The 13444-nt window shown below is 43.3% G+C and overlaps 1 protein-coding gene across 1 annotated transcript in view; it reads right to left on the reverse strand.

Moving 5' to 3' along the window:
• The window catches only part of TMEM132B (transmembrane protein 132B), a 377590-nt gene that overhangs the window by 154923 nt on the left and 209223 nt on the right, over nucleotides 1-13444 (reverse strand). The window contains exon 3 of the mRNA XM_086347269.1: nucleotides 11967-12113. Within this exon, the coding sequence (XP_086203395.1) occupies nucleotides 11967-12113 (147 nt within the window). The remainder of the gene's footprint in view (nucleotides 1-11966; nucleotides 12114-13444) is intronic.

Consider the following 13444-nt stretch of genomic DNA (forward strand, 5'->3'; position numbering starts at 1 on the left):
AGACACAGAGGTTTCTTCTTATACAGGAAAGGAAAGGAAACCAGGCATACTACCTTTTCTGTAGGTATAAAGGAATTGATGCTTGGTTGAGACAGTGTTAAATGAATATTTTCGAATCACAGAGTATTTTCTCCAGGAAACAATGAGGGAGTCGGGGAAGCACTTGAAGGTTCATTTGACTGCTTTTATCAAAGACCTGCACCAGATCTGAGGAAGGATTCCTGGTTCCAAAGGTCAGTTTGGTCAATGACATCTGTAATGTCATCATAATAAATATGTCAAAATAAGTAAATAAATATATCACAATAAAGACATAAAAAATGATTTAATGGAGCAGCTGGGGTTTCTAACAAATACCAGCCTGAAAAGTCAAACAAAGAGTCATTTTCAAGAGCATGAACTTTGCAGGTTTCCCTCGGTTAATTTCATCAACTGCCTGTCAGAAATTTGGTGCAAAGGCTCTGATCTCAGATCACCATGTGGGCAGACCTTTGGAAAGAAAGCCTCCCATTTCCTCTGACTCAATCTCTGCCTGCGTCAGGGAACTACAGAAGTCAAATCCCACAGCAGAAATAAACTTTGCACTCAGTAAGAAAGGGCACGTCTAAACTTCAATGATACTTGAGTGTCTGAGAGAAACTCTATTCTCGATCTCTGTTTCACAATGGACCTACCATGTATGAAGCTGGCACTGCAGTAATCAAGGCTGAGCTTCCTGCAGCCTCGAACAGCATCGCTTACATTAGGGATTTGCGGAGGCCACCAAAGTCCCGCCCAAGTGTTGACCTTTGGCAGAATTTCTCTTCAGCACCTCCCTCTTAGGAGTCTTGGGCTTAGAATGATCTGGCATATATTTGCAGAGTGCCTACTATGTGGCCGGCACTGTTCTAGGATCTTGACGTCTGGGTTCATATCCCAGCTCTGCCAGACCTAGCTCTGTGACTGTGGACTCTTAAGATCTCTGAGCCTCACTCTTTCCATCTGTAAGTGCGGTTAGTCGTGCTACTTTCTTCAAGGAGATATTTTGATAATTCATGGAGATAATATACAGCATAGAACCTAGCACACAGTAGGAGCTCAGTAAGTGTTGCATTTAATAGAATTTGCTTCCAATACCCCTGAGAACTCCTCCTAAATTGGCACCTCTCCAGGATTATTCAAAGTGGCCCCAGCCAGGTCTATCCTCCACAGATGTTTCATATTCTCAGACAATTCAACCACTATAAAACTTTGCATTAAAGGACATTATGTATCCATTCCTCTGTTGATGGACATCTAGGTTGCTTCCATGTCCTATGTATTGTAAATAATGCTGCAATGAACATTGCGGTGCATCTATCTTTTTGAATTATGGTATTCTCCAGGTATATGCCCAGGAGTGGGATTGCTGGGTACCTATATACAATGGAATATTACTCGGCCATCAAAAGGAACGAAATTGTGCCATTTGCAGAGATTTGGATGGATCTAGAGATGGTCATACAGAGTGAAGTAAGTCAGGAAGAGAAAAACAAATATCATATATTAACAGATATTTGTGGAATCTAGAAAAATAGTATAGACGATCTTGTTTGCAAAGCAGAAGTAGCGATACAAACAGAACAGACATATGGATTCCAAGAGGAAAAGGAGGGACTGGGATGAATTGGGAGATTGGAAATGATGTATAAATACTATTGCTACTATGTATAAAATAAATAACTAATGAGAATGGACTGTATAGACCAGGAAACTCTACTCAGTGCTCTGTGGTGACCTAAATGGGAAGGAAATCCAAAAAAGAGGGGATGTATGTATACCTATAGCCGATTCACTTTGATGTACAGTAGAAACTAATAGAATATTGTAAAGCAACTATACTCGGACAAAATTTTTTTAAAGAAACATTCTTGAAAATGAATACAATACAGTGTTAGTATCATATGCCTTCACAGACATATTTACATTTGAATTTCCACTCATCCTTTAAGGGCCCATTCAAATGTCACTTCCTCTGAGAGGCCTTTTTCCTCCATTGAATCCTCTTCTTTGTTCTACTGCACTTGGGCTCTTGTCCTAAAACTGTGCAGAGCGCCACCTACTGGCCGAGTTTGCAGACCTAACCTCCGTCTCTCGCACCAGAGTTCCCAGCATCTTATGGGAGAGAGAGCCCTGCTTCTAAAAGACTGTAAAAAGTCAAGCCAATTGTTTAGACTTGCTGAGACAGGCAATGGGGAGCCACTAGGTCGTGATGAAAGCAGTATTTTAAGATTACTCTGGCAGCTGGTAACAGAATGGATTAGTGGAGAGAGATCACAGTCAGAGAGGCCATGAGACAGCCACAGGGAATTTCTAGGAATGAGCCGGCATACCACCAGGAATACATTCCTCAGTCAGTGATGCCAGCCTGGTCAGCAGGAAGACTCAGAGACGTAAAGTAGACACATTTTTTTTAGCAACCATACCTGAACACCCAACTATAAAAGTTCCTACTCTAGGACATCCCTAGTGGTCCAGTGGTTAAGACTCTGCACTTCCAAAGCAAGGGGTGTGAGTTTGATCCCTGGTCGGGGAACTAAGATCCCACATGCCTTGCAGACTAAAAACACTTTTTTTTTAATTTAAAAAATGTTTTAATGTTTCCGTTCCAAGCCAGCATACTGAGAATTAGGAAAACTTCTTTAGTCATTTAAATATAGCCACTTCGAAACCTATTAACTTATTCCCTACATGGTATCACTACTGAAAAATGAATATTTGATTAAGAGAATGAAGACAAGCCACAGAGAAGGAGAAGATATTTACAAAGCACATAACTGTTAAAGAATTGGTATCTAAGATATACCAAGAACTCTCAACACACAAGAAGGAGAAAAAACAGCCCAATTTTTTAAAAATGGGCTACAGATCTGATTAGACACCTCACCAAAGAAGAGATACAAAAGGAAAGCAAGCACATGAAAAGATGTTCCACATCATATCTTCTTAGGGAGTTGCAAATTAAAACAGTGAGAAACCACTGCACACCTCTTAGAGTAAAATCCAAAGCACTAACAACCAAATACCCATGAGGATATAGAGCAACAGGAGTTCTTATTCATTGCTGGTGGCGATGCAAAGCGGTGCAGCCACTTTCAAAGATAGTTTGGCAGTTTCATACAAAACCAGATGTACCCTTACCATAAGATCCAGCAGTCACACTCCTTGGTGTTTACCCAAAGGAGCTGAAAACTTAAGCCCACAAAAAAAATACACACACAGATGTTTATGGAAGCTTTATTCTCAGTTGCCAGAACTCGGAAGCAATCAAGATGTCCTTCAGTAGGTAAATGGATAAATAAACAGTGGTTCATTCAGACAACAGAATATCATTCAGTTCTGAAAAGAAAGGAGCTAGCAAGCCACAGAAAGACATGGAGGAACCTGAAAAGCATATTCCTCAGTGAAAGAAGTCAACCTGAAAAGTCTACATTCTGTGCTATTCAACTTTATGACATTCTGGAAAAGGAAAAATTAGAAGGATAAGAGCAAAATCAGTGGCTATCAGGGTTTGGGGGGAGGAAGGGAGGGATGAATAGGTAGAGCACAAAGGCGTTTTCTGGTAATGAAGCTATTCTGTGTGATACTAGAATGATGGATACTTGTCATTGTTCATTTATCCAAATCCAGAGAATGTACAATACACAGTGCAGGCTGTCTCTTCAGTCGTGTCCTACTCTTTGTGATGCTATGGACTGTAGCCCGCCAGGCTCCTCTGTCCATGGGATTCTCCAGGCAAGAGTACTGGAGTGGGTTGCCGTGCCCTCCTCCAGGGGATCTTCCCAACCCAGGGACTGAACCCACGTCTCTTAAGTCTCCTGCATTGGCAGGCGGGTTCTTTACCACTAGTGCCATCTGGGAAGTCCCCTTACAATATGAAGAGTGAACCCTAATGTATATTGTGGACCTTAGTTAATAAGAATGCATGTTTATCATGCTAAGTGAAGTGAGACAGAGAAAGAAAAATGTCATATGACATAGCATATATATGGCATCTAAAATATGCCAGGGATGAACTTATTCACAAAACAGAAACAGATTCACAGACATAGAAAACAGACCAAAGGGGAAACGTGGGCAGAGAGGGATAAACTAGGAGTTTGAGATTAACAAATACAAACTAATATCCGTAAAATAGAAAAGCAATAAGGATTTACTGTATAGCAGGGTGAACTATATTCAATATCATGTAATAACCTATAATAGTAAACAATCTTAATATATATACACATACACATATATGAATCACTTTGCTATACATCTGACACTAATACAATATTGCAATTCAACTATACTTCAATTAAAAAAAAAAACTCTCTATGGCTTAAGAGAAAGTGAAGTTGCTCAGTCATGTCCAACTCTTTGTGACCCCATGGACTGTAGCCTACCAGGCTCCTCCGTCCATGGGATTTTCCAGGCAAGAGTACTGGAGTGGGTTGCCATATCCTTCTCCAGGAGATCTTTCTGACCAAGGGACTGAACTCGGGTACGGCTTAAGAGAACCAAGGTTTAATTACCACTCATGCTACCTGTCTTTGACAGGCCAGCAGGGGGCACTTCTGCTTGCTATCACTGACAAAGACTCTCCCTAACTAAACCTGAGTCAGCATCTCTGAGCCTCCCTTCTCTGGACCATGGACTTATCCTTGCCCGACCCGTGTAGCCTAATTACAGCAAGAATCCTAAGTCAGTTTAGAAATATCCCACCCTATCCTTGATATCTGATCACCCTCCCTCTCCAATCAAATTCCTCATGCCCACGCTAGACATTTGATCGCTCTGGTCTGCCCTCAGCAAGAACCTGGTTTGGTCAGTCTCTTAAGAATCCCTTACTCTCAATGTCTCCTAGCAGTTTGCCATCTACTGACCCCACGCCCACTGTTTCTTGGCTGTAAATCCCCAGCTGTCTTTACTGCATTGGGAACGGAGCCCAATTCCACCCTGGGGTCTCTCTTCCCTTGCTGAAAATGTTTCTGAATAAAGTCTTTCTCCAACCAGTCTCTTTCTTTAACCAGAAGAAAGTCGGTTCTGGTTCTCTCTGACACCTCTCAGAAGCCAGGCTGATGGGTGGGCTTTAACAAAGCCTTTTAAGTGTTCTGCTCACCCCCACACCATCCCTCCTCCCAGTGGGAGCACTTGACTTGAAAGAAAATGGTGACTAGATTCGACAACACAAAACCCAACAACATTGCTGCTAAAGTCATAACATAATAACTAAAATTAAAAAACTCAAGACAACAAGTGGGGAAAAACATGTGCAGTTAAACATGAGAAAAATTGTTAAATTTCACCAGAAACAGTCAATGCAAATTAAGCCTACAAGAAGACAGCCATATTTCAACTATCAAATTCTCTTTTTAAGGCAATGCCCAACATTGGCAAAAGAATTGAGAGCTGGGCGTACTTACATAGATCAGGCAGGAAGATTTCACAAAAGCTTCAGAAACTTGAAACACTGTTATGTCTTTTGAACCTACCCATTCGCTTCTAGCTTTCTCTCCCAAAGACTTACCTATAGGAATATACAACTTCGTGTTTTTAAAAAATGAATGTTTAAAAGGGGGAAAAATAAAACAAAAATGGCCAGCAGCAATGCTTTAAAGAGGAAAGAAATGAAACTTGGTAAATGAATAGAATACACTTCTATAATATCAATAGAATACCATACCGCTTTTAGATATTACATTAAAAATTACAGGTTCTGGGACTCCCCTAGTGGTCCAGTGGCTAACACTCCATGCTTCCAATGCAGGGGACCTGGGTTCAATCTCTGGCCAGGGAGCTAGATTCCACACGCTGCAACTAAGAGTTCACATGCCTTTTTGTTTTTGTTTTAATAGTAATGCCTGTGACCCAGTTAGGGCTAAGGTTTAAGGAACATGTGTTTTTAGAGACTCCAAGGCTATTCAGATACACATCCAGGACTGACACGTCTTGACTGATTCATTCATCAAGTAGTCGTTAAGCCCCCTGTATTTGTTTCCTAGGGCTGCTTCATCAAATTACCACAAATGTAATGGCCTAAAGCAATAGAGAAGACAATGGCACCCCACTCCAGTACTCTTGCCTGGGAAGTCCCATGGACAGAGGAGCCCGGTGGGCTGCAGTCCATGGGGTCGCGAAGAGTCAGACATGACTGAGCGACTTCACTTTCACTTTTCACTTTCATGCATTGGAGAAGGAAATGGCAACCCACTCCAGTGTTCTTGCCTGGAAAATCCCAGGGACGGGGGAGCCTGGTGGGCTGCTGTCTATGGGGTCGCACAGAGTCGGACACGACTGTAGCGACTTAGCAGCAGCAGCAGCAGCAAAGCAATGGAACTATCACAGTTCTGTAAGATAGAACTCCAAAACCAAGCTGTCATCAGGGCCTCTGGGGGAGGACCCATGCATTGCTTTCTCCAGCCCCTGGTGGCCCCAGGCTTCCTTGACTTGAGGCCACATCCCTCTCACATCTGCCTCCATCTTCACATGAGCTTTTCCTCTGTGTGTCGATCTTAGAAGGACACATCGTTGGATTGAAGGCCTGCCCAGATACTCCAAGATGACGACCTCATCTCAGATTCCTTAATTACCTCTGTAAAGACCCTTTTTCCAAATAAGGTCAAGTTCACAAGTTCCGGGCATTCAGATGTAGAAACATCTATTGAGGGACCACCCTCCGATGCACTATGGTGTATATTTCCACATTGTAGGTGGCTTGCTAGTGTTGTGGGTGCTGCTTTCTACTGAGTTTTCAGTCCATTTGGGACAAGAGAGCTGAAGGAGTGTGTGCGGCCTGGGTACGTCCCCAGGCCTTGTGAAGCGCCCAGGGTCGTGGACAAGAGTGGGGACCCAAAGTGCGAACTGCATTGGCTACTCACTGGTTCTGAGACCTAGGAAAATCGTTTAAACTATATCTCAATTTAATAGTTTTTAGCTTCCCAAGGCTCTAATATTTCTGATTTTTGAACATGTGTGTTTCCTCAAAGACTTACAGTGGCGCTGGGCACCTAATGAGAATGACGTAGTTTTTCAAGAACTTTTTCAAATGAATAAAGAACAGACAACAAAACTACACACAATTATCCTCAGAGACACTTAAAATGTTCCATGTGTTCTGTTGTTTACGTTTCAGTAAAATATTTTACAGAAGGAAAGTAACCAACATGAACTAAATCTGGTGGGAAAATCTACTCAGAAACCGAGGCAACTGTGACCATCACTGTACTCTTTCTCCCTCCTCCCCCTCCCCTTCTTCCTCCTCCTCTTCATTCTTCCTCTTCCTCTCCTTCCTATTCCCCCCTCCCCTCCTTCTCTCTTTCTCCTCCTCCTCCTCCTTCTTCTCCAACTTGAATAACAGACTGCAAGGAGATCCAACCAGTCCATTCTGAAGGAGATCAGCCCTGGGATTTCTTTGGAAGGAATGATGCTAAAGCTGAAACTCCAGTACTTGGCCATGCGAAGAGTTGACTCATTGGAAAAGACTCTGATGCTGGGAGGGATTGGGGGCAGGAGGAGAAGGGGACTACAGAGGATGAGATGGCTGGATGGCATCACTGACTCGATGGACGTGAGTCTGAGTGAACTCCGGGAGTTGGTGATGGACAGGGAGGCCTGGTGTGCTGCGATTCATGGGGTCGCAAAGAGTCGGACAGGACTGAGGGACTGAACTGAACTGAACTGAACTGAAGCACAATAAAAGATTTAACCCAGTTCATGTTCCATGGAGCCATAAAATGACACATGACATTTACGTGATAAGAGATAACTTTTCCTCTTACCACTGTTTGTTCCTTAAGGTTTCCACTGTTCAGTTTCACAACAAGCAATGAAAGCAATGAGTTAGTTGAGTTAGTAAAAAGGATAATCCTTTCTTCTGCTCAACTGGTTATAATCATTTCTGGATTAGAGCAGGTCAAGAAAAACTCTGGAAATATTGGATCCAGATGTTCAAACATGGTAACACTTCATGGTAAACATTTACCTTTGAGGTCGATTTCTCTTTCAACTGGGTTATAGTCATGTGAGGTGTGTCTGTTTCTTTCAAGAAATCTATTTTAGTGTTTGGCTTTTCTTTCCTACGGAGACTCCTGTTTCCATGGTGCACTCCCAAGAACTTGTCTCTGTCCCAACTTTCAGAGGAGATGAGTTCTGCAATGTGGTTTCTGACCATACAAAAAGTGGCAGCCTATTTTCTCCAATGTTTGGGTCCCAACAGTCTGATGGAAACCATTGAAAGAACAATCTCACCTCAACCTAGCTGGTTGCACATTGTCTCCATTCGAGTCCACTTCATCCAGCTTTCCTTTCCCTTGGGTTTGCTTCATCTGTTTGAACACTTTCAAATTTGCTTATTTTTCTAACCTCTTTTCTCCTCTTTGGGCAATGCAACTGTTTATCTTGTGGTTTTCATCTTTATTATTCACATTTCCTCACAATGAGTGTTCATTAAAACATTTTAAATGAAGACCTTTACTGTCTTCCTCATCGAGCCCATCGAATCTTCCCATATGACACATTTTTAATTCTTATCACAGAACTTCAGGCAGTATGTGCATTATATTCTGTTAAAAACCCTATTCCGCCCAAGGTTGTCACAATTCAGAGATTGCAGCTTTCAGTGGGATGTTTCGTTTAGGGATATATTCATAGACTCACTTTGCTAGCCCGGCAAACACGGTCCATGAGCTTGTATTTCACACCTCATTTGATCTCACAATTCAACAACAAAAAAAAAAGGATAAAAAGAAGCAATTATTTATTTAGATTATGGAATGGATTTTAGAAGGATATTAAATAAGCATAAATTGTCATGCCAAAGCAACAGTCCTTGTCCTTCTAACATCCCCGGGGAGGTCAAAAACAGAAAGTGAAGAAAGAGAAGAAGAGGACGCCAGAATGCCTGATAATTATGTAACTCTGGTTATGTAAGGGCTTTTTTTCTCTTGTAACTTTATAAATCTCTTCTAAAGAGAGTGCAGAATTGATTCTCTCAAAACCAAAAGTGATAACCACAGCCTGTGCTTGTCCTTCAATTTAAAACCTCAGCTCTTGATCAGTCCAGTGTTTCAACCAAATCAATTCCATGTGTGTAAACCGTGGAGAAGGCCATTTGAGACCCACACAGTAATTTCTGAGGGTGCACGTCCAGGCAGCCCACTGGGGCTGCTCCAGCACAGCAGGAGGGTCTACTTCTTGTTTCTACCCTCCTGTTTTGCCCCAAGAACCCTCTCTCATACTTCAAGTCCAAGTCATTTGGGTGGGCCCAGCCATCCCCTACTTTTACAATTGGCTGCAGAGATTGGTTCAGGGTGAGTACAAGATCCACGTTACTCCAAGCAGAGCCAGTGATGAGCAGCCCCAAGACTTGCTGGACACCATGGGACAGAGCATGTTCTCCCTGAAGAGACCAAGCCAGCAGGATGGATGTTGGGAGCTGCTGATGGTCAACTTGCCACCAGGAGGGAGAGCCTGCTGGAGATGATAGCAACCCAGAGGAAAGACAAGGAGAAAGGTTGTTAGGGATACTGCATCCAGACACTCTTGGTTCTGGTCCCCATCTTGAACTTTTCCACGTGCTCCTAGGAGCCCTTTTTGCTTGGACTTCATTCATGCAGTAGCTAAGGGCATCAGTCAAAGCCTACCTGATAAACACCTCAGCAATAAAGAAGAAGCAATAAAGAGGAATCCAGTAGAGTCAAAGCAGAAATCAAACCACAATCCTTGACAGGTCCCACTTTTAAAGAGTGTGCCAAACACTGCTAGTTGACCACGCTTCTTCCCTGATAGCAAAGACCTTCTCCCAGTACAAAGCCTGAAAATAACAGCAAATATTCACTTTCCCAGACTGTGCTAATTCTTGAGCAAAGGCATGGAACCCACTGTTTACTGATGATATCTAAAAGGAAGACTTGAAGGGAAAGTCGTCTTTCCAGTTGGAAGGATCTTCTCTCCCGGCAAAAAAAAAAAAAAAAAAAGATACAGGAAGAGAAGCCCCCCTCCCTTCCAGTCTTTGTATACAACTAGATAAGTCTGTGATGTCTGGAACTGCTGCAGCCATCTTGCAGCCACGAGAAAACCAGCTGGAGGATGACAGCCAACAAACTGGGCACGATAGAGTGGAAAGACAGAGCGCACACCCGGTGGCACAACCGTGCTGCCAGATGAACCAACCACGGAAACACCCACCTCCAAATTTCTCGTCACATGAGATCACAAAATCCTACCGTAGCAGCCATTTTAGGTGGCAATTCTAGCACTTGCAACTGAGCCCAAATATGTAAATCCTAAGCTCTCTTCATGTATCAATGCAGGATTTGGGGGAGTTCAGATAGCAAGTAGAGATTTCCAGGGAAATCATGGGTCAACTGAGGTCTCAGACTGAAGTTCTGTCAAGGGATGTAAAGGACAATATCCAGAATGTTGATTTGGGAGTGAGAGGCACCCAGATCCCCTGATCAATACCCCTAATAGAAGGCTTTTTGGTCACTCAACCTGAGTTTCACTTTCCTTTTGAAAGAAATCTTCAAAAGCAGTCAGAACAGAGTTCTAGCTGATGTTGGCTGAGGTTGCCCAAGATGAGACAGCACTCAGCCTAGAGATCCATTGGAAAAGGCAAATTCCACCCAATCTCTCCATTTCTCATGCTCCCACCACTAACCCCCTCATTTATTCACCAAGTGCTCCTTCAGTGCCCAATATCATGGACCTCATAGCATTTAAAAACAAGAAAAGAGAGACTTCTCTGGCACTCCTGTGGTTAAGACTCTGCACTTCCACTGCAAGGCACGTGGGTTCAATCCCTGGTTAGGAAACTAAGATCCCACATGCCCCACGGTATAGCCAAAAAGCCAAAAACAAGAACATAAAGAAAACAGGTTATGACGATAGAAGGTGGTAAGTAAGAGATCAGAAAGGGGCTCTTTGCCAACCTGAGAAGTTGGGTCTCATCCTGGCTGAAGGCGGAGCTATTAATGGCTTTAAAACCGGTAGGAAGACTTCCCTGGTGGTCCAGTGGTTAAGAATCCACCTTGCAATGGAGGGGACTCAAGTTCAATACCTGGTCAGAGAACCAAGATCCCACATGCTGCAGGGCGACTAAGTCTGCACATCGCAACTACTGCGTCTGTGCACCACAATTAGAAAGAAGCCCTCAGGCTGCAACTAAGCCAAAATAATCCAGCCAAAAATAGATAAATATTAAAAAAAAACAAAAAACGGGAGTATGGCATAGCCAGCATTGGTCAGTCAAAAGGGAAGAGAAGACAGGCAAAGAGATCATAAAAAAGGCTATTGCAACAGGCCTGAGCTCATTCTGCCTGTGGGGAGCCCGGATGCAATATTATTAGCAATAACCTCCCTCTGTCTCCCAGGTGAGCTCAGCACCATAAAACCCAAGGGTGGTATCCGAGCTGGAGAAGATCCACCAACGATGTGAAGTTGACCTAACTTCACATTCTTAGCCCATATGCCAACACCCAGGTGTGATATCTGCAAAACAACCACCTTTAAGCACTAAGAAACTATTACTAGACAGCTTAGAGCCACCCTACATTTGCTCATTAAAAAAGTACTTTTCCCCCTTGCCTCTTAAATCATTTCTATTTTACCCATTTCATTCTTCAGTTCTTCGCTGCCAACAATAACAATAATAAAATTTTAAAATAATGGTTATCAAACCCTGTACCATGACAGATGTGAGTGCAGGTAATTTTTGAGATTGCCAACCTAATCAGGTCATTGATGTAGAAAGAGCATAAAGGATAAAGCCTTCAGCCAGCATCACATCCCATAATGGAGCCATTCAGAAGCTGCAGGACGGAGCTGCGCTGATGAGCTCAAAAGAACACATCGCCCATTAAATGCAGAGGCATTGCTTTATTTATACACACATTATTTTGCTATCAGCGTCCGCAGCCATCCCCAACAAACGGCTGCCGAGGTACCTTGAGGATCCCAGGGCTTACCTGCTCTGTGTGTCCGGGTGATGGCCCACGCACATGAGGGTGGCTGTGGTCTGAACGCTGTCGTTATCTATCTCTTCCTGGACTGCCCACTGGTCCTCGCTGCTGACTCTCACTGCAGTTATTTTCACACCGGCTGCTGCCTTAATTCTGTCAGGTAGAAAAAAATATATATATGACCATCTTAGTTCAAAACAGAGAGTAAAAACAGGGAGCTAGAACCGATCTCCCCTTTCCTCTGGGAGATGCAAGAAAGACTGCCAGTAAATGGCTTTCCTTCAAAAACTAAGTGTCTTGTTATCTTTACAAGTGCCCCGAAGTAGGAGCTCCAGCGTTCTGCCACATGTGTTAATTTTCTGTTTGATCGGTGTGTTAGGAACCAGATCACCTTCTTCTTCGGGGGCCCTGCAGGATGGAGACAAAACAGACGTGTGTGCCAGGCATGGATAGGATCTGGGGGCCGGTTCTTCCCTGGGGGTGGATGAGAAAGGGTTCTCATGAAGTAGAAGGGTCTGAGAGGCTGCAGGGGCTGTGCCAGCTGCAGAGGTTCTGTGGGAAAGAATGCCAGAGTCTCACTGGGCATTTCTCACCCACCACTGTCAAGGGCACCTCCTCATGTGCTCCAGGACTTTCTGCAGACCCTACAGCCCAGCACGTTCACTCGTAGGCATACGAGCAACAGAAATGCAGGCGTTTGTTTCCCCAAAAGACCTGCACAAGGAAGGTCACGGCAGCACTGTCATATGAAACCCAGTAGGGAAACGGCCTGCACTGTCCATCAAAAGCAGAACTAATAAAATGTACAGTCACCCAATGGAATAAGACAGAAATACCAAGAATAAACGGTGTAGTACCACACGAAACTGGATGCTGAGTTAGTTTCAGATGTACAGCAAAGTGAATCAGTTATACATATATCCCCCCTTTTATCAGATTCTTTTCCAATATATGTCATTACAGAGTACTGAGTACAGCTCCCTGTGCCATACTGTAGGCCCTTATTAGTTATCTATTTTATATACAGTAGTGAGTATGTGCTAGGGCTTCTTAGGTGGCGCTAGTGGTAAAGAACCTGCCTGCCAATGCAGGGAACGTAAGAGACACGGGTTTGATCCCTGGGTCAGGAAGATCCCCTGGAGGAAGGTATGGCAACCCACTCCAGTATTCTGGCCTGGAGAATCCCATGGGCAGAGGGGTCTGGAGGGCAACAGTTCATAGGGTCGCAAGGAGTCAGACACAACTGAAGGGACTTAGCACACATGTGTATGTCTTCCAATTTATCTCCCCCACCTTTTACTCCCTTGTAACCATAAGTTTATTTTTGACATCTGTATTTCTGTTTTGTAGATACATTCATTTGTAGCCTTTTTTTTAGATTCCACAAACCAACTATACCCCAATCAAAAGTAAAAATAAAATAGTGGAGAGAACAATTTAGGAATAAATCTGTGTATACTAACTGACATCTCCAAACAGATATC

Source organism: Bos grunniens, chromosome 17 (genome assembly GCF_055505025.1).
Source record: "Bos grunniens cultivar Pamir isolate PY7600 chromosome 17, Bosgru_T2T1.0, whole genome shotgun sequence".
Lineage (NCBI taxonomy): Eukaryota > Metazoa > Chordata > Mammalia > Artiodactyla > Bovidae > Bos > Bos grunniens.